At 44.0% G+C, this 22782-nt stretch overlaps 1 protein-coding gene across 6 annotated transcripts in view; it reads right to left on the bottom strand.

Moving 5' to 3' along the window:
* Positions 1 to 21171, bottom strand: part of CFAP20DC (CFAP20 domain containing) — a 320373-nt gene extending 299202 nt beyond the window's left edge. For 4 of the 6 annotated variants that reach the window (XR_012850042.1, XM_075833954.1, XM_075833956.1 and 1 more), the window contains exons 1-2: positions 20955 to 21171; positions 1857 to 1926 (exon numbers count right to left, since the gene is read on the bottom strand). Coding sequence is in view for 4 of the 6 variants with exons in the window: in XM_075833954.1 (XP_075690069.1) it covers positions 1857 to 1877 (21 nt within the window). In the remaining 2 variants the exon portion in view is untranslated. The remainder of the gene's footprint in view (positions 1 to 1856; positions 1927 to 20954) is intronic. The other 2 variants (XR_012850041.1, XM_075833955.1) reach the window with 2 other exon arrangements.
* Positions 21172 to 22782: the final 1611 nt, after the last annotated feature.

A 22782-nucleotide genomic window follows, 5' to 3' on the forward strand; every position in this document is an offset into this window, starting at 1 on the left:
TTATACTTTTTTGTAAGTCTAATGAACACCGACTGCGACTTATGGATAAATATAGTTCAAAATGTTTAAAGTGTAACTAAACTTTTTTTTTAAAAAACTTTTAGAATGTCATATTGACTTATCAGAAGTTTTGTATCAGTGGATGTTCGAGAGTTGAGACCCCCACCGATTGCTAAAATGAAGCGGCAGAAGAGCTCCGGTGAGCGCTGTACCGCTTAGTTTCTGAACGGCTCTCCTCGAAAAACTGAACGAGTGTTGTGCAGACTTCGCTACCAGGAAAGCCGAGCAAAGACGATCATAAACTAAGCGGCACAACGCTCACCTGAATGCTTCTGCTGCTTCATTTAGCGATCAGTGGGGGTCTCAGTGCTCAGACCCCCATTGATCAAAACTTCTAACATGTCACTATGACATGTCAAAAGTTTTTTAAAAGTTTAGTTACACTTTAAAGAGGCTCTGTCACCAGATTTTCAAACCCCTATCTCCTATTGCAGCAGATCGGCGCTGCAATGTAGATTACAGTAACGTGTTTTTTTTTTCAAAAATGAGCATTTTTGGCCAAGTTATGACCATTTTTATATTTATGCAAATGAGCCTTTCTTAAGTATAACTGGGCGTGTTTAAAGTTATGTCCAAGTGGGCGTGTATTGTGTTCGTTACATCTGGGCGTTTTTACTTGTTTTACTAGCTGGGCGTTGTGAATGGAAGTGTATGATGCTGACGAATCAGCATCATCCACTTCTCTTCGTTACCACCCAGCTTCTGGCAGTTCAGACACACAGCGTGTCCTCGCGAGTCCGACGCGATGAAGTTCCTGTGGGAGGAAGTGAGTGACATCACAGCGTGATCTCGCGAGGACACGCTGTGTGTCTGTGAACTGCCAGAAGCTGGGTGGTAACGAAGAGAAGTGGATGATGCTGATTCGTCAGCATCATACACTTCTATTCACAACGCCCAGCTAGTAAAACAAGTAAACACGCCCAGATGTACTTAAGAAAGGCTCATTTGCATAAATATAAAAATGGTCATAACTTGGCCAAAAATGCTCGTTTTTGAAAAAAAAAAAACACGTTACTGTAATCTACATTGCAGCGCCGATCTGCTGCAATAGAAGATAGGGGTTTGAAAATCTGGTGACAGAGCCTCTTTAACTATGCACATTGATTTTATATTATATCTTTATAGGGTTCAACGTTTTTCTGTTAGGCCAGGATAACACACACACAGTTTTTATGCAGTTTTGGGTGCAGTTTTTGGCACTGTGTTTTTTGAGCCAAAGCCAGAAGTGGATCCAAAAGGAAGGAAAGGTATGCAGAAAAGACTGATGCATCTCCTTTCATGTCCACTCCTAGCAATATGGCTATAAAAAACGGCATAACTGGTACATTTGCTGGTCAGGTTTTTTGGAAGCTGAGTAACAACCTCTGTGGAGGCTGTAAAGCCAAGATCACACACAGTTTTGTTGCAGTTTTTGGCTCCGTTTTTTTATTCAAAGCCAGAAGTGGATCCAAACGGAAGGAAAGGTCTAAAGAAAAGGCTGATGCATCTCCTTTTTTATGTTCACTCCTGAGTTTGGCTAAAAAATCGGAGCCAAACACTGCACCAATAACTGCATCAAAAGTTTGTGTGTGATTCTGGCCTAATGCTGGTCATATTGGTATCACCCAGACACAGATATAACTAAGAAAGTAGTTAATAATATAATCATTAATAATATTAATAGAAATATGATTTTTAATAAATTGACAGAAGAGGACAACTAGTATAGAGAGGAATATACTGTATTACAGATATATCAATTCTATAGAAATTATTCTCAATAAGTTTACAGTATATCAATGTATCACAGATTTTACCTGATATTCATTTTTGAACATGGTGCTGCTTTTGCTGAAGAAGAATCTGTATTCTGCGAGCCCAATATATCTGTAAAACACCAATGATCTAGTTACACATATATACAGTATACTGCACATTGGAATTAAAAATATGTTAATTGGGCCGGTCACAACTAAAAATGTGTATGAAAAGTTTTAGTATCATAATCCCTTCTAAAAAAAACAAATTTCCTTATTATAACGTTCTGTAGGTACTTTGTATAACATATTTACGAACTTCACAAACAACAATTCTCTTATATAATACATTAAATTGCTCCAGTTGGCACAGAAAGCCAGCAGGACACCTGCAGAAAATGTAAATTCCCCATGGCTTTCCTGTCAGATTGCCAGATATATAATATGTTAAACTTAAATATATGTTTTAATGTGAAGCACCAGTTTGCAGTCACCTTAAAGGCACTTTGGCAAAAATGTAGTAATCTTCTGCTCTTTTTTGTATACAGCTCCCATGCAGACCTATGTGTAACCATATCTCCTTCAGTTACGCTTCTCTGTTCAATATGCCCCCTTTTCTACTGTCTGTAGGTTAGCAGAATGGGGGAGGGAAGGAGTGGAGTCATTCAGGATTGCTGGATTAGACTACACAACCAGGGTCTGTTTGTAGTCTGTAACCTTGGAGACACATAGACGTAGAGGGTGATCTACTATATCAAATAGAGAAGTTAAGTCTAGAAGAATTAGGCTGAATTCACACAAATGTAGCCCACCTCGGACGTGAAAAACTGCCGTTTTCCACGTCCGAGGTGGACCCGTGTGGGACGTGCTGTCATGGATCCCCACAGACTACAGTCTATGGAGGGATGTGTGACGCCGTAAAATAGGACATGTCCTATTTTTTCACGGACCGTTCACACGCTCCGTTGAAACAACGGTCGTGTGACCGGCCCTATTGAATTACATGAATCCGTGTGACGGCCGTTGTTTTAACGGCCGTCACTCGGACGAGATTCACATTTGTGTGAATGTGCCCTACAAGTGAATATTGTTATTTAGACTATGTGAATAAACACAGCAGTGTCCCCACCAGTAGTCCCTAAAACATCTTCTCTGGGGCCAAAATATATAATAGGTTATAATACAGGGCCCCCCATGGACTCAGGTTTCCATCCACATTCCAAAAACGTGCTTAATAAAGGAAATTGTTGGCATCATCGGGACATGGTGTGAGGCATGGTGAGGCATGGTGTGAGGCATACATGCCTATTCTCCTGGAAAAAAGGTGGGACCTCCCGTGTGAGTAGGCTTTTTTCCTGAATTAATTCAAGTTCAACAGTGGTTCAGTGATGGCGGCAGGTGTGTCATGTGTCCCCGCTTTTTGCCCAGAAGTGTGTGCATACTTTTGCGAATAGTATTTGAGCGTGTCTGCGTGCACAAGTATGCACCTGATACTATGCAGGCAGAAGGGACAAATGGCCGTCCCTGCCGCCATCACCAAACCAGAAATGGTCTCATGAGCACTCCCAGTAAAACAAAGGGCATTGGGACTGGCAGACTGGAGTGTAATAAAATAGAGCTGGGTTCCTGTGCAAAGCCCCATACCCATAACTCCCCAGATCGGATCTCACCCCCAATTGGACATTAAAAAAAGGAGAGTTCCGGATCCCCTCAGGCTGCCACATCAAGCCACAGCCCATACATGGTCCTGACACCGAGCAGCGCCAGGACATTATATGCGATGCAGCAAACGTCCTTGTTGTGTGCTGCGTCGCATACAATGTCCTGACATTGCTCTGTGTCAGGATCTTGGAAGCACTGCGGCGCAGTACCATATAAGGCCTGATATGACAGCCCGAAAGCATCCTCTGTGACCCCGATTTTTACACTACTGGGCACTGTGGCTTCACTATTTTAAAGGCACTGTGGTTGTCGCTGCTAGGGGGCTCCATGGCTGGGTACGTTATGGGGACATTGTGGCTGGCTTTGTTATGTGTTTAATTAAGGGCAATCGGTTGGGGCGTGGCCTATATTTTAAAGGGTAGGGCCTGCGCTGCACACATTATTTCTCAAAAGGAGGCATGTATGATCTGACATGAGTAAATTCTCTATATCAAATGAGGAAAAAGAATTGATCCAGCGCTGATGATGGTATTAAAAGGGAGATGAGAGTCCCATGTTTATTGGAAAAAAGTAGTAAAATCGAAAGGGAGACGCAGTCCCAAGATGTAAGTAGTCAGGCTTTGAACCTGAGCCTACGCGTTTCGAACGCGAGCTGCGTTCTTAATCATGGCATGATTAAGAACGCAGCTCGCGTTCGAAACGCGTAGGCTCAGGTTCAAAGCCTGACTACTTACATCTTGGGACTGCGTCTCCCTTTCGATTTTACTACTTTTTTCCAATAAACATGGGACTCTCATCTCCCTTTTAATACCATCATCAGCGCTGGATCAATTCTTTTTCCTCATTTGATATTCTACACCGCGGGCCGTCGCGGGGATCCGACTGACGCTACCAGGAGACGCAGACCGGTGAGCTGGAGGTTCTCTCCCTGTTTTCATAAATTCTCTATACAGTTGTTGGAGCAATAAAAGGAAGGTAATTAATTAATAATTTCCTGTTGCTTATCTTACATCAGCCGCTGTCCCTAATGGGGTTCACATTCCAGGGGTGCAAATGTAGCAGTCACCCTAAACTCTGGTGTCTGAGAGGTCCTAACGCCCCCTCTGCTACATAAGAAGACACCAGTATGGCATATGGTATATGTAGGGGGCCCTGTTAGAAATGTTGTACTGGGGCCCAGGAGCTACACGTTACGCCTCTCTAATTTCCTTATCACAGATACACACTGGAACCAAATTCATTGGAAGCCAATCAACCTATAAATCAGTATATTTTTGAAGTGTTGGACAAAATCGGAATACCCAAAGGAAACGGGGAAAACTGATATGTCATCTTACTAAGTAAACATGTAGATTAGGAGTGTAAATGTTTTTCCCTGTAGATATAGGCCAGGTGTAAGAGTATACTGCAGCCCATTTTAAACTTTTTATTGGTATTCTTCATTTGACTTTTTTTTTTATACATTTGGGAGAAATTAGCTTGGATGACACTGGAACCCAGCATTTTCAGCTATACTTTTGTAACTAATAGTAACAAAAATGTTCTCTAAGTGATTGTGGTACTTAAATAGTTCACTGCTTGGCAAATGATGGATGAAATTATTATTGGGTGTCTGTAATTAGAAAGCATAAATGCGTGACTGTCTGTCATAACCATAGGGATGATTTATATTCTAATAACCATTTCCATGTAATGTGCAAGATCAATTAAATAATGATCTGTACGGAGGTCTCACCATGTGAAATCTGTTTTAAGTTTAAATTCACTTCACTACTGTATGTGAAATAGACAAAATATTTAAATGACTACAAAGATTAGCCAAGCTGTTCTTATTGAACCGATTCCGTGCATGCATCTATTAGTCTTGCCTTGCCTATCAATTCCTCATACATCTCGGTGCATGCATCTATTAGTCATGGCTTACCCATCAATCCACCTAGATCTTGCTCATCCAACCTCCTTGATTCTGTCTATCTTGATGCGTAAAGTACCATGTCTCTTAAAATATCATGGTACTGTACTGATACAAATAATGACAGAGCTCAGTCACAAATACTAAAATGTCTTGTCCAGATATAATATAAGTGTAATAAGAATAGGCATAGACTGCAAACGGAAATATATTATCAAATTGGGTCACAGTCTTAACTTGGGCCCAAATGCTAAATCTGTACCAGAGCCTCCCACATATCATGTGCCCTTTATAATGCTGGTGTCTTCTTATATGACAGAGGGGCATCTGGGTCCCCTCAGGGACAAGGGCTCAGTTGCAACTGCTTCTTCTACAGCCCCTATAGCTGTGCCCCTGCATTGGGGTACCTTGGAACAATCAAAGGAAATAATCCTGAGCACCCACATAAACCCTATTGGAGAGGGAATTGCTAATTTTAAGGGGTTGTAGGGGGTCTAGAAAACCCATTATAATAGGGGTTGGGTGCCCTGTTAAGGAACTTCTTCTCTATGCCAGAGTATGTCTCTCGCTCTGCCTGTCCTGCATTGACAACCCGATGATTTGAATGAGAATTGTGTAATATTTAATTTCCCTTGTGGTGGCGTTGCAGGGAAATTGAACACTTACTGTCAAGTTTCTCCCCCAAATTGCAATTAATCTCAGGGAGTCTCAGCAGGGAGGCACTTTGTGATCTGCATATTGTCAAGGGACCCTTATAAAAAAAATGGATTTCCAAAGTGGATTGTCCTTTAAGTCAGCCGTAGAAACCAATCCTATTTGGAAGAGTGAACCAAACATAAATTCAGTAGGACCAAGAGGATTCATATTCCCCATGATTATCTTGTTGACCCCATGAAAATCACAAGTAATCTATATTTCTTATGGCTGCTGCCCTGGCCTATGTTTGGATGTCTCTTGCTTAAAGAGCTACCTCAACTGGACTACTACTATCCACATTATGGCATATGAACATAAGAAAGGGGGTCCCCAGGGGGGGGGCCCAGGCTACTGCTATCCTCTAGGGTGGACATGTGAATGGATGCTGTGTAATGCTACATCATCCCCGCAGCGGGAAATGTACGTATGCATAATACGGCACCAATAGATATATATGTGGCCATACAGTACCTCCGTATTTCCTTTGATCACACAATTTTTTGTTTCTCAAAAATTCATACGGGATCTGAGAGAAAAAATGGTGGTATGTTTCATTGGATGCTGTATTATGTAATATGGTGACGTATGGAAACACCAATGAAGTGCCCAAGGCTCTGTAATGTTGAACCGTAGAAGTTGGGTGCAGAATTCTCTGCCATGTGCATGAGGCCTCTTGGCTACGAAGACTAACCTAGGCTTAGAAAAGTTTGAATACGGCAAATACACTAAACTCATAATAGAAATTGCTGCTTTCATAGTCCCACAAAGGTGTCCATTGTGACATCTCTTAATTTTTGAATTCTGTACCATTTTAACAAGGTCTTGTTATTGCTATTAATTTATTAATATAGTGTTAGTAGTTTATTACTTTGTTCCATTGCAGGCGGCCAGTCTTGGTATTAATTCCCCTTTATTAAGTCTGAAGACAAGAACTATATTGCTACATTTTTCTTTATTCACAATGTACTTAAATCTTCAGATCTCATTCGACTTGTCAGAGCCTTGCGGCAGGATTATCTCCATAGTAGCAACACAGTAAACAGCTCCCAATTCATTTTATATTCTGGAGAGCAGACACCGGCTCCGACACCTCTCCCTCTTCTCTGTGTGTAAGTGCTTGATAACGCCACAATTAATCCATGTATGTAACAGAAACAAGTTTTACTCGTCTTGATATTCTCTGTATGTAAAATGTCCTGTTATCTATTAATATAGGTTCCCCACATTATTTTTTCTGTATGTCCACAACTCCGATATTCTAAATGGACTGTTGCCTAGCGCTAGTCAAAGATTTAGGACCCTTGTAATCTTGGTAGGATCTATGTCCTCCTAAATGAATTTGTCCAAATGGTCAGTACACAGATGTTTTAAGAAATCTGGCATGTTCTTCTATTACACCATAAAGAGGTATCTATCACTTTTTCACATAGATATTATCAAAATGGTAGTACCTGCACTTATAATATCTCAGCTAGGCTACTGGAACACCCTGTTTTTGTGGCCTCCCTGATAATCAAACTAGGGGTTTATGTACATGGCCAAATTATGGTTGTTTTGTACATATGCCGCATTAGGGTTCCGTAGAGGTGCAAGAACCCTCTACTGTATCTCCGTATGCCTCTGATTGATATGGAGGGCTACAGAGGTTTTATTGTTGTTGTCAGACAACCTTATCTCTACCACTCTTCCCAACCCCAGTAGGCTCTCGTAAAGACTTCTCTCGTGCCTCACCTCTCTTCTGAAACTCCCTGCCTTATTTCATCCAACACTCTCCAACCCTCAAAACGCTTACATTTACCTCTTCCGACAACCAAAAAACCTCGCCTAAGGAGTTCTCCAAAAATGGTTTTCCAACATCACCTTCACCTTACTTTACATGTCTAGAGCTGTGTTCTTCAAATCTTGTATCTATTCCCTATTTTCTATGGACTGTATGCTCGCATTGGAAAGTCTTCTACCTTATGTATGTAGCAGGTAAACAACCGTATCATGCTGCCTTTTGCAATTGTTACATTGTGTTACGAAAAAATTGTGCTTTGTAAAGCTCTGCGAAAAGGGATGTCGCTATATAAATACATAATAATAAGTCCCAGCCATACATTAGTATTTGTTTACTGGGTACCATACGTTTATGGATTGCTGGAGGATACAATTGACTTTCTAAGAAACAGAGACATCCCTACTGATGTGGAGAAAATCATCTATTCCTCCTAGCATCTTTCAGAGGCCTTTTACACGGGGAGATTCTCACGTAAAAAATTAATATACATTTATGTATTGAGTAAAATCTCACAATCATTGGTCAGTGAAGCGATCGCATGATCAGCGAAAAAATGCTAGTTTGTTGACTGAATCTTTTATGATAACCTAAAACATTTTGTTTGTCAGGGGTACATCCCCTTTATATAAACAGGCATCTGCTAAGTGTTAGTAGACAAAACAGGAGGTGTGGAAATGTCTTTGGTCATGTCCACTTCAGTTTTTTCCTTCAGGGTGTTATCTGTTTTTGTCACTGATAGCACCCTGAACCCATTCATTTCAATGGGGCCATGCATACTTCCGTTGTTTTAAAGGAACCGTGCGGCCGTTCCGTCAAAAGTAGGGCAGGTCCTACTCCTGCCCATTTTTGACAGAACAGTCTCGGCCTTCTCATTGAATTTGGTCCGTGAAACAATGGACTGCACACAGAAGCCATTCGTGTGCAGCCCGTGTGTGCATGAGGCCTTAGGGAAAGGCAAACAATCTCAAAACTGATCAAATTAACAAAAACACATACGACTATTGTTACATATAAATGCCATATGATGATTGTTACATATAAACACATGTCTTTTGAACATTAATAACCCGCTATGTCGTCGATCAGACCTCGATTTTGCAAATTTATCTTCAAGTGTAAAGATCCTTAGGGATTGAGCAAGAGTCCCCCCAATTTCCCTGGCACAGCTAAGATAGTTGGGCAGTCAGCTAGTACATTTTATTATAGGCAGATCTCAGAGAACATCATTATAGATCATAAATATACCATTTATACCTGTTGCATAGACTTACACCTCCCCTACTATGAATTCCATTCTCTGCACTTATTAAAGGGGTATTACCATCTTAGACATTTATGGCTTATCATCTATATCGAGAACAAGGGTCCCCCAACCAATGTTCCCTCCAATTTCTTGGCAGCTCCTGAGCGGGGCAGTTGGGAAGCAGGGAGAGTCTCCAATGTTGGGCGATCTGATGACCAAAACTAATACCCCCAGTAAACGCTAATATGGCGTACTAAATAAGAGAATTACTTAATTTAAATTAGTTTTAATTACTTTTTTAAATCCTATAATATTACAAGTACAGCAGTAAAATAGACAGTTATAAACACCAATTATAGGCATCAATGAAAGAATCCCTCATTACACCACTGTCCCCATAGATAGTGTCACACAGATCCCCTGTTGATAGTGCCACACAGACCCCCTGTAGATAGCGCCATGCAGCCCCATGTAAATAGCGCCACACAGCCCCCCTGTAGATAATGCCATACAGCGGTCTTGTATATACTGCCACACAGCAATCGCTGCTCCCCTTGTATTTACTGCCACACAGCAATCCCCTCTCCTCTTGTATATACTGCCACACAGCAATCCCCCTCCCTTTGTACATACTGCCACACAGCAATCCCCCCTCCTCTTGTATATACTGTCACACAGCAGTCCCCCCTCCCCTTGTATATACTGCCACAAAGCAATGCCCCTCCTCTTGTATATACCGTCACACAGCCCCCCTCCCCTTGTATATACTGCCACACAGCAATCCCCCCTTGTATATACTGCCACACCGCAATCCCCCCTCCCCTTGTATATACTGTCACAAAGCAATCCCCCTCCCCTTGTATATACTGCCACACAGCAATCCCCCCTCCCCTTGTATATACTGCCACAAAGCAATCCCCCCTCCCCTTGTATATACTGCCACACAGCAGTCCCCCCTCTCCTTGCATATACTGCCACACAGCATTCCCCCTCCCCTTGTATATACTGCCACAAAGCAATCCCCCTTCCCTTGTATATACTGCTACACAGCAAAAAAATATTGTACTTACCTTGCCCCGATCCCGCGACGGACGGAGCGCTGCACTGCCTCTCAGGCGGGACGCATGCGCAGACCGGCGTGATGTGACATCATCACACCAGCCTGCGTAGGGAGTCTAGCGACGCCACTGCATTCGCCCGCCTCCCGTTACAGTGCTTGGCCTTTAAACTTTAGTGAGCGGGCGGACTGTGGAAGGTGCTCGGACGCGCAGCAGTGCACCTTATAGGAAACACTGCCCCCAACCCTGGTGGAGAGAGGATCTCTACCTTGTTCAATAGCAGTTCCGGAAACAAACCAGCATTGCTTGGCTGTTTCCGTAACTCCCACTGAACAGAATAGAGAAAGTTGCGCGGCACCAGGCGAGACTGGGGTCGGGGGAACCCCATTCTTGATATAGGTGCAAGCCACAGAGCTGGGACCCGCATCTATCAGACATTTATGGCAAATTCTGTGGATATTCCAAGATGGAAAAACACCTTTAAGTATTGATTTAAGCTTCATTAAATGTATTTTCATGCTGTTTATCTTATAGAGTTAAGGGGGTTTTACACTGGGCGATTATCGGGCAGACAAACGTTCATATGATGCTCGTTGTCGATAATTGCCCTGTGTAAACAGGGCAGCGATCAGCAGATGAACGAGCAGACGCTCGATCATCTGATGATTGTATCGTTTTAAAAAAGTAAAATATTATCATTGTCAGCAGCACGTCTCTCTGTGTAAGCAGGGAGACGCGCTGCCGACATGATAATAATGTATGGGGACGAGTGATCGGAGTATCGGAGTAACGACCGCTCGTCCCCATCCATAGCTCAGTGTGACAGGAGCAAACGAGCGCCCATCAACGATGTCTCGTTGTTCGGCGCTCGCTGCACCGGCTGATTGTCCGCCGGTGTAAAAGGCCCTTTAGATTCATGTCTATATATAATCTGCATATACAGGTAGGATTGTAGCTTCTCTGGTGCCTGAGGAGAAATGACATGTGCCCTCCACAAATTGATGAAAAAAAAGGATGGGTACATGTGGAATGACCAGCGTTCTGAGGCAAGTTATGACATAAGCCCAACCCTTGAATAATCTGGTCACATCTTCTTAACCAATGTGGGCATCGGTGTATTAACATTACTGACAATACCCATAGTAATGTCCACAGTGCCAGCATCATAGAAAAACTCATAGTGCTACCAGCCTTGTGGTAATGCCCATAGTGCCAGTATCACTGTAGTACCCAAAGCACCAACATCATAGTAATGTCCACAGTGCCAGCATCATAGAAAAACTCATAGTGCTACCAGCCTTGTGGTAATGCCCATAGTGCCAGTATCATTGTAGTACCCAAAGCACCAACATCATAGTAATGTAGACAGTGCCAGTGTCATTGTTACACTCATAGTGGCAGCCTTGTGGAAATGCTCATAGTGCCAGTATCATTGTAGTACCCATAGTGACAAACTCATAGTAATGCCCTCAGTGCCTGTATAATTATAGTACCCAAAGTACCAACATCATAGTAATGTCCACAGTGTCAGTAGCAATGTAGTGCCCACAATGGCAGCTTTTCCCCCTTACCCCATTACTATGTCTCTGCTCAGTTTTTTGGTCTGCTGGCATACAATTTGTACGGTCATAAACATAATGGATGGTAAGTGATCTGATTTATCTCAGTGTAGTTTTGTTTTTGTTTTTATCACAAATGTTTTTGGAGATACAGAAACATGAACCATGCAACATTTGCTGTACGTTGCAAAAAAAATAAATAATATTTTTTATTTTGAATAGAAGGCCATGTAATGAAAATTGACCATATCCATAATCTAACGTACACTAGGAATACTATTCACTTCATCAGCAAACCAGACTAATATATTGCATGTGTATCGCTCTGATTCACTGAATTCAAGGGATCATCCGGTTTTAGCAAATTAATGTTATGTTTTTGTATAATTAAAAGTTCTAAAATTTTCCAATATACTTTCAGTATTAATTTCTCACGGTTTTCAAGATCTCTGCTTGCTGTTACTCAGTAGAAACATTCATTGTTTACTTCCAGTCTATATAATTCTGTCCATGGTCATGTGCTGGACACACAGGTGTATGGCTCGTTACAGTTACAGTATACGTATCACAGCTGTGTCTTGTAACCATCCCAGCACACGACCATGGACAGAATTTATCCACTGGAAGTAAGGTTTCTTTCTGTATTCATTCCTCACGGTTTTTAAGATCTCTGATTGTTGTTATTCTGTAGAATCCTTCATTGTTTAGGCTATGTTCACACTAGCGTTCGTATACGTTTATCTCTCTTCCGTCAGAGGAAGAGAGGATCGACAGGTTCAATGGAAAGCAACGGTTCTGTTAGAATTACTATTAATTTCAATGGTAATTCTTTTGTTTCAGTTTCTTGCCGTTCGTCTCCGTTTGCTGGGTTTAGTTTTTTTTTTACGGAAGCAAAAGTGCAGTCTGCGTGAAAAAAAACCGGAAACCTACCGAACGGAGACAAACGGAATGCAACTGAAACAAAAGAATTGCCATTGAAATCAATGGTAATTCTAACGGAACCGTTGCTTTTCGTTTAATCTTTCGATCCTCTTTTCCTCTGACGTATACGAACACTAGTGTGAACATAGCCTAAACAATGAAGGATTCTACAGAATAACAAAAATCACAGAAAGTATATTGCAAAACTTTATCACTTTTAATTATATAAAGAAAAATAACAACATTAATTTGTTTAATCCGGACAATCTCTTTAATGTCTTCCTATTAGTCAGATCAGAATGCATAATTCAGATCGATGTTCTGGCAGAGATGCAGTTCTGTGTATTTTTTTTTAAACTCGTTTTATTAAAAGTAACTGTCAGAGTCAAACCATCACATACATCAGTAGAACATTATACATTCAATAGTACATATGTCAGAAGAATCAATTTATACAAAGGGAATACTCGCAGGTATTCATCATAATAACCCATGGTTCGCAGACCACTCACACATACTACAGGATTCTCAATTCCAACCAACCCGGCTTTTATTACATTACATCATGAGAATAGAAATACTCCCACACTTCAATATTCTATCACCTCGCTCCAATCTTCTTATATTTCCTACCCTGGAGCACCTGGACATGTCATTCTTCCTAGTCTTTTACCCTCTCCCACCCCCCGCTTGTGCCAGATCAGCTGTCAGCCCTTGGACTGTGCAGTGAGTGAGACTCGATGAGCACCAACCATCCCAGATCAAATTAAATTTGGCCGCCTTGCCCCGATGTTTGTACACTATTTTCTCAAATGGAAGCATGTCATTAACCATTTTGCGCCATTGCGCTACTGTCGGGGATCTATCCGCCATCCATCTCATGGCCACCGCCTTTCTTGCCATAAACAGTGTTTCTCTGAGGAAAATCTTCTCATATAATGACCATTGCTCCTCATTTAACAGTCCCAGTAAACATATCTCAGGCCTGCAAGTTATCGTCCTCCCCATCACTGCCATTAATAATGTAACCACCTCCTCCCAAAAGCAACGAATCCGATGACAACCCCACATTAAGTGTATAAAGTCTGCCCTCATCTCTCCACACCTATGACATTGTGAGGACTCCATTCTTCCCATACGATGCAGCTTTACAGGTGTTAAATAACATTGGTGTATGATGTACAGTTGCACTAGTTTATTATTTGCAGCTGGTGAAACCAGCAGATGGGAGCCCTGCGCTTCCCTCCATTCCTCTGCTGTGAGTTGTGGAATTAACGCACGCCACTTATCCTCCACCCCCAGGGGCTCCATTCGCATCTTAGCCTCCATTAGATAAGAATAAATTTGGGAGACAACGCCCCTTGTAAACGGCGTGCTCAGCCTCACCACTAGGTCACAACTGGAATGAGTCACGGAGTTCACTGGGAATTGTGCTAATAGAGCATGGTACAGCTGTATGCAGTATAATTCATCCCCTGGCGGTATATTAAATGCCGCCCGAATCTCACTCACCGTCATTACCACCCCTTCTTCCGTTAGCAATTGTGATAGAGCGACTACCTCTCTAGCTGACCAGTAACTCTTCCCTACCAATCCGTGCAAATGGGGAAAGCTCGGATTATCCCATAGCGGGCTCTCCGCCACCACCCCCACATATCCCAGTATATCTTTAGCCTGTTGCCAGACTCGTCTCGCCAGCTTATGTAAGGGTAACAGGGAGCGGTGTCTAAAATCATGCGGCTCCAGTATCGGCCACAGATTTTTCAAACCCAGTACCCGAGCGAGATGATTCTCCGCATTAGTCTCTAGGGGGGGGGGAGACCCATGAAATCAAGTATCTGAGCTGCCCCGCCAAATAATATAGAAAAACATCCGGTAACGCAGCTCCAGCCTCGTCTTTAGGTCTTTGTAAAATCGACAGCTTGAGCTTAGATCTCCCCCCCCCCCACACAAACGGCGCGAACATTGAATTTATTAGTTTAAAGAGCTTTTTAGGCACCAACACATCCATGTGCTCCAACACATACAAGAACTTTGGCATCACTATCATTTTTATTAAATTAACGCGCCCTGCTACTGATAAAGGCAGGCCCTTCCACACCTGTAGTTTGTCCCTTAGATACGTGACCAAGGGTGCTACATTTAACCCATACGATTTAGAGCTATCTCTAGCAATATTAATCCCTAGGTATTTGAACTCTGATCTTACCGGCAGTCCGCCAAACTGGGTACCCCATCCACAATTATCCTGTCTCAATGGCATCAGATACGATTTAGACCAGTTAATTAGTAGCCCTGAGTACCTTCCAAAATCGTTAATGAGGGAAATAGCCCTGGGGAGGGTTGCATTGGGGTTCGCCATGAACAACGCCATATCGTCCGCATATAATCCTATCCGGTCCTCTCTGTCTCCTATTCTAATTCCCATATATGCAGGATCCTTCCTGATGTTAATAGCCAATGGCTCAATGGCCAAAGCGAAGAGAAGTGGTGAAAGTGGGCACCCCTGCCTCGTGCCCCTATGGAGGCCAAAGGAAGGGGACAGGGCCCCATTCACCAACACCTGCGCTCGAGGAGCTTTATACAACAAGGAGACCCATTTAATAAATCTCTCCCCAAACCCAAATCTTCGCAACACTGCCAGCAGATAAGGCCATTCTACCGAGTCAAATGCTTTCGCCGCATCCAGAGATGCCACCGCCCAGTCCTGCTGCTCCTCCCATCCAATCTGCGTCACCACCTGTACCCGCCTAATATTTTCTGAGGTGGACTTGCCAGGTATAAAACCGCACTGGTCTGAATGGATGATCTCTTTTATCACTCTGCATAGTCTACTAGCTAACATCTTAGTCAAGATTTTGTAATCTACTGTCAGCAGCGAGATCGGTCTATATGAACTACATTCTTCCGGCTTTTTGTCTGGTTTTAGCAACACTATTATGGTGGCGTCACACATGGACTCCGGGAGAGCGGAGTTCCTATAGCTGTGTTCAAACAGGGCCAGCAATTGGGGGGCCAGCAGCTCTCCATATTGTAAATATACCTCCAGAGGAATACCATCCGGCCCTGAAGCCTTCCCCTTGGCCAACGAAGCCATTCCTTCCATAATCTCATCTAACGTAAATGGAGCCTCAAGCGATGCCATCCCCTCCGTTGTCAATGTGGGGAACCTCGTTCCATCCAAGTATCTCTCCATCTCCTCCATTCTATAATCAACTTTTGATGCATACAGCTGATCATAAAACTGTGTAAATTGCTCGAGAATCTCTCCCGGGGAGGTGTACATCTCATCTCCAGGCCCCGCAATGCCCATCACCGGGGGGGATCTAGAACTGTTCCGTACCATTTGTGCCAGGATTTTACCCGACTGATTGCCCAATTCAAAATGTGATTGTTTGCTAAAAAATAAGCTACGCGATGTCTTATCCCTCAGGATCTGTAAATATTGCCTACCCAGATTCAGCCAAGCATTTCGGTTAACCGGCGTGGGATCCTGAACAAATACCCCTTCCGCCTGTGAACATTGATATGCCATATTCTCCTCCTGCATGGCGGCTGCCCGTTTTACATAGGATATGGAGGATCGGAGACACCCCCTTAAATAGGCCTTAAGAGTATCCCACACCAATGACCGATTCTCCATCTGAGCATGTGCTTCTATAAATATTGATAACTGATCCGGTATGCGATCATTCTGTTGGATGAGCTGAAGCCAAAACGGGTGTATCTTACCCATTCCCCTTCTGCCCACCTGCGGCCTTTTTAATGTCAATAAGATCGGACTATGATCCGAGATCCCCCTCGGTAAATGATCCACTGTTTCTATCTCCAGGAAAACCGCATGTGATCCAAATATATAGTCGATTCTGGACAATGCATTGTACTGCAGGGTGTGACATGTAAATTCTCTAACCCCTTCATGTGTCGCCCTCCATAGGTCTATCCATCCCATTTCTTTTGCCAACATGCTCAACTGAGTGGGTCTACACGGGCCTCTACTCCCATTCCCCTGCAGTCTATCCATATCTGGGTCCATAACCAAGTTGAGGTCCCCCATCATGATCACTCGAACCCCCGGGTAAGCTGCTACAAATCGGACTGCCTCCTGAATTACTGCCAATGAGGCTGGTGGAGGATTATACACCCCCAGAATCACATATGGGCATTCATCCATAACCGCATGTAGAAAAATGTACCGCCCCTCCGGGTCTACATTGGATTGCAGCAATTTCCATCGAAGCTCTGCATGTACTAAGATGGCCACCCCCCTGGAGTGCGAAGTGTGCGAAGCATGACCCGCCCATTGTACCCAGGGCTTATTCAACTGCGCCACAGTGTCCGGTGTCATGTGTGTTTCCTGTAGACACGTTATATGTGGACGTTGTCCCCGAACAGCAGCAAATATCATATGCCTCTTTTCAGCAGACCCCATTCCCCGGACATTCCAGGACATTAACCGTAATCCTGCCATTTCATGTTGTTAACACTCATTGAAGCCCCATTGTCCTTGATTCTATCAACCAACCCCTGAGTAACAATTATCCCATTCCCGTATGCATTCCCCTCCATGTCTCGTATGTGTGCAATATCAAAGCCTTGTTCTGTAGCTATGTGAGTTGACTCAATATCCTCCATAACATTTCCATAAACAAACATTGCTCAACAGGAGCTAACCTTTGTAGCCTATACTCTAGGGGGTAGTTTCTACGGCTAGCGTGTTTCTGCCGCAAATACACTATCTGTATGAGTGTAGCGCCCCCCCGAGCCAGCATCCCCAGGTACTTATAGACACATTCTTAATACCTGACGTATAATATCAGTCCCCCTTATCTTCCAATTAGAACATATACGGATGTTACTATGGGGCTTGAACTGCCAACCTTATAACATGGGCCTCATGCCCCCCATAACAATTTGCAGATAATATAGTACATCATCACATCATTATCTTAGAAGGATACTTTCAGCTGGAACGTCTGTACTATAAGCAATATGGGGTATCCATGAGTTCCATATGTCAGACATAACTTCCATCCTGCACAGCCACAGCACTCATCTTCGGGGAGATTGCCTATGCTTTCTCGTAATCCATTCTTCCGCCTCATTTGGATTCGTAAAAAATATGGCTCTGTCTCCATCCACAACCCGCAATCTAGCCGGATATGCCATCGAATAAGGAATCTGCAAGTCTCGTAGTCGGCGCTTGATAGGGACATAGGATGCCCTCTGTCTCTGCAAATCAGGAGAAAAATCCGGATATATGGACACAGAAGCATTTCCAAATCGAATCCCTCCGGCCTTCCGCGCTTCCATCAGCACCGTATCCCGATCTTTACAGTTCAGCATCCGAGCAAGCAGAGGTCTTGGGGGAGCACCCGGAGGTGGTAATCGTGCCGGGACCCTGTGCGCCCTTTCTACCGCATACGCCAGCGAGAATGGTGCATCCGGAAAGATTTCCTTCAGCCATTTTTCCACAAACTCTCCCGATCTCTGCCCCTCTGCCCTCTCCGGCAGCCCCACAATGCGGAGATTATTACGGCGCGATCTATTTTCCAGATCGTCGGCTTTCTGGCGCCACAAATCCACTTTACGGTGCAGATCCTGTATAGCCGCCGGCATATTAGCAGTGAGATCTTCCAAGGCCGAAATCCTGCCCTCTGTCTCCGTCACTCTTTCCCGCACATTTTGCAGGTCCTGCCTCAATAGGCCCACGTCCACTCTCACCTCATCTATCTTCGCCGTGAGTGTCGTACGTGTCTCAAGGATGGCTGTCAGGAGCTTATCCGATGCCTCCTGCAACGTGAGTCCCGCATCCCGTTCAGAGGGAGCTGATGTGGATGTCCCTGCCATTGCCGCGGCCTGCCCAGCAGAACACTCGCAGGCGCCATCTTGGATTACCACGCGGGCATAGGATTTCAGTTTTTCCGCCGCATTCATCGCTTTAGGTGGGCTCATCTTTTTTTTGGAAGATGTCCTTCCCTTCCGACGTAGCTGGTAAGGAATTTTGGCAACTTTCACGGATTACAGTACCGTCAGGAGGATATAATGCAGGATGCCAGCCCGGAGCTATCGCCACACACGTCCTCTCACATCAGTAGCTGGCCACGCCCCCTCCAGTTCTGTGTATTTAAAGGCTTATGGCCGTACATACGATGGCTGAGTGCAGGAGCCGAATATCTAGTGCCAATAACAGGATCAAATCCCGTCCTGTTATATCACTAAAGAATGTTTTGGGAAAGGCTTTTCTGATCTAATTGCACACAATATGATCCCGTCCTTGACTCCAAATGTTTGAATCATGCACAGAGGTGTAATATCATCAAGTGCAAAAGCCCTAAGGCTAGGTTCACACGTGGCGGAATTTCACTTAAATTCCGCTGCGGACACTCCGCAGCGTTAATCCACAGCGGAGCCGTTTGTCCATTGACTTACACTTTAATTTAGCAGTGTTCGTTTAGACGAGGTGTAAAATTCCGCTGCGGAGCATAGGCTGCGGAGCGGAATTTGGTGTCCGCAGCATGCTCTGTCTGTTGCGGAGCAGTGGCGGACTCATGGCGGAATTTCTCCATTGACTTCAATGGAGATTCTAAGTTCCGCAATGAAGTCCGCAGCTGTCATGCACATGTTATGTGTGCTGCGGATCCGTCTTGCTTTTTTAACTTGACATTTCTTCATTCTGGCTGGACCTATGTATTTCTAGGTCTACAGCCAGACTGAGGAAGTCAATGGGGCTCCCGTAATGACGGGAGCGTTGCTAGGAGACGTCTGTAAATAGTCACTGTCCAGGGTGCTGAAAGAGTTAAGCGATCGGCAGTAACTGTTTCTGCACCCGGGACAGTGACTACCGATCCCAATATACATGTATCTGTAAAAAAAAATGAAGTTCATACTTACCGAGAACTCCCTGCTTCTGTCTCCAGTCCGGCCTCCCAGGATGACGTTTCAGTCTAAGTGACGGCTGCAGCCAATCACAGGCTAATAACAGGCTGCAGCGGTCACATGGACTGCCGCGTCATCCAGGGAGATCGGGCTGGATGCCGAAGGAGGGACGCGTCACCAAGACAACGGGCGGTAAGTATGAATTTCTTTGACTTTCACAAGGGAAAGTGCTGTCCCTTCTCTCTATCCTGCACTGATAGGGAGAAGGGAAGTACTTTTACCGCAGTCCGCAGCAGCTAGTCCGCATCAATTTTCTGCACATTTTGTGCAGATCCGCAGCAGAATCTGCAACGCAGATTCTGTGCGGCATTGATGCGGACAGTTGCGGAGGAAATCCGCCACGTGTGGTCATGCCCTAAAGGTCGTTCAATCAGGAAAAGCCCCGTCGCTGTGTCCTATTAGGCCATGTTCAGACGTGGTAGAATTTTTCCGCTGCAAATGTTGGTGCAGATTTGGGGCAATTACGCAACGGATCTGCACCAACATTTGCATATTTGACAGGTGATTCAGGCGTTGCAGATATCACAGCGGACTTGCCACAGATTTCAGTTTTTGCATTGCAAAGGCTGAAATCCGCAGTGAAATTCCGCTGCTTCTCCGCAACATAATGAGCATGCTGCGGAGGGGAAATTCTGCACCGCAGCCTAATTTCCGCACTGTTATTTTCCGCAACGTGTGAACTAAGTTTCCTAAAAATGTATGGAAACAAATGTAAAAAACGGCTGCTGCAGAATTTCATAGCGGACTGTACGCAGCGGAATTCAACAGCAATTCTGCCACGTCTGAGCGTGGCCTAAATATAACAGTGACCACCCTCTATTAGGGCTTGTTTAGACGAACGTGTAATACGTCCGTTCAACGCGCGTGATTTTGACGCGCCTCGCACGGACCTATGTTAGCCTATGGGGCAATGCAGACAGTCCGTGACTTTTGCTCGTGTAAACCCGGCCTGAGTTTCACAGGCTGCAGACCATCGCACTACATCGTCACCCATCTATTTCAATGGGTACTTAGTAATACTACATTTTCATGCTTCTTCTGGCCATAGTAGCTGATCCGTGTACGATCTAGCAGCTGGACCCCCGGCGCTAAAGAGCTTGTCCTGGTCTGACCACCTATTTAACAAAAAAAAAAATCTATACGGGACAGGCAAACAATGCATTGTGGCTCTCTTGCCTGCGGTGGGCTCCCCAGGATGACACCTTGAGTCCCCTTGACCCCACATTGCACGCCTGTATTAGATATTATAGGAAGTCACGGTACAGATAACAACAGTGCAGCATAGGCAGTAAATGGATGATATAAACAGTTATATAGGTACAGCAAGGGTTAATGTATAATATATAACACCGTTTTGTAGTTGCCGGAAAACTTTGCAGATGACTTACCCGGGGCTCCCAGGAATACAGGATCGGGGGGTGCAATGAGCTGGGATATACTGGACTATCCCCAGTGCAGGCAGTGGAGCAGGAAGTGAAGAACAGCGTGTGTGTGTTGCTTAGCAACCTGCAGCCAAACCTGCCCCTGGGAGTGTGCTCTGGCTGTGTGACTATTGTCATTCATGTCAGACACAACAACATCCCTCCTCCTCCTCCTCCTCCTCCTCCATTCACACACGGATCTGCATGCAGCTCATCCTCCAACTGTCTCTACACCTGAGCTCTGCCTGGCAGGAGGTTGTGTACGAATGGACGATACCTTTTCTTTGCCAAAAAGTGTCCTGAAAATATTAGAATATTGGTTAGAGGCAAATCTTTGTATCCATGGCCAGGTTACCTCACCTAAAACTAAAGAATGTTTTGGGGCTTGAAGCAAAATTTCACCTTTTGGAATTCGGCATTCTAGGTAGTTTATTGAATGAATAAAAGTTACCCCAAAAATGAATCTTATAATTCTCCCGTGCGTAGCGATGCCCAATAGGTGTACATTGTGTAAGAAGTGACGTCGCTATAGCGGAAAAAAGAAAGACCCTCTATTAGTTTTACACGTATCTCCATCGCTTTGCTATAGACGCAGCCTCTCTACATGGATAATAATCAGCAAAGTATTGCATTTCCTTTTTAGTGAGGGTGAAGGGCAGGTAGGGCTGGGGCAGAACAGACAAAAATTGGTGATTGGTAATTATTGTATGTCTGGGTAACATATAATGGGATATAAACATATCAATGCCTCATGTCATGCAGGATATCTAATACTGGTGCATGTAAGTTCGGAGAGGTGTGCGCATTTTTGGAGGCTGGGGTACTTATTTTTTACCTTTTTACATTGTTATATTACCTTTTTTTAGAAAAACAAAACAATTTACTATACAGTATATATATATATATATATATATATATATATATATGTATACACACATATATATATATATATATATATATATATATATATACAGTATATAGTATATTTATATATAATGAACTTGGATGTGATCTACAACAGCTCGATACTGCATGTCAGTGACACACATGACCTGCCTAAGTAGAGTCGTGTGTTAGTGCACCTTCCCTTATCCCTACCAATCCCTTCACCCCCACCTTTAAGAAAAAGACACATGACACCGAGGTTGGATGTGAAATGGCCACAGCAGCCGTTTTATTAATTTCACAGTTTAAAACAAATTAAATCCGAAACATTCGGATAACTAATTAGGAATCCACCAGAGAATTCCTCCTAATAATTCACATGACCCAACATGGGTCAGAATCATAAATAACAATTTAACGTTAACATTAGACCGAGCAGGGGCAGTCCTTGAAGCCATTTTAGATATTCCTTTTTTACACACCTCGAGTTAGCCATCTGCAAACCACTAATTACCTCCAGCCGTAAACCAGCTCGGAGGCACCGCTCACCTCTGCAGATGGCTCCAACCACCAGAAGTCCACTTCAAGGGGATAACACCCGATGAAGCCTTCAAGTGCTATACCGACCACTAGAAGTCCACTTCAAAGGGATAACACCCGATGAAGCCTTCGAGTGATATACCTTCCACCAGAAGACCACTTCAAAGGGATAACACCCGATGAAGTCTTCAACCATGTACCTTTTTTGGGGGACGCATACCCCCGATGCGACCCCCCCACCAATTTTGTACTGACTGGCCTCAAGGACTCCCCCCGCCACAGCGAAACAGGCCTTGACCACCTTAAGCCTGTGAGTTCCGCCACACCACCACCGCCCTTTCAATTCCTTCTGCTATTGCCAAGCTCCACA

Source organism: Rhinoderma darwinii, chromosome 7, assembly GCF_050947455.1.
Source record: "Rhinoderma darwinii isolate aRhiDar2 chromosome 7, aRhiDar2.hap1, whole genome shotgun sequence".
Taxonomy (NCBI): Eukaryota; Metazoa; Chordata; class Amphibia; order Anura; family Rhinodermatidae; genus Rhinoderma; species Rhinoderma darwinii.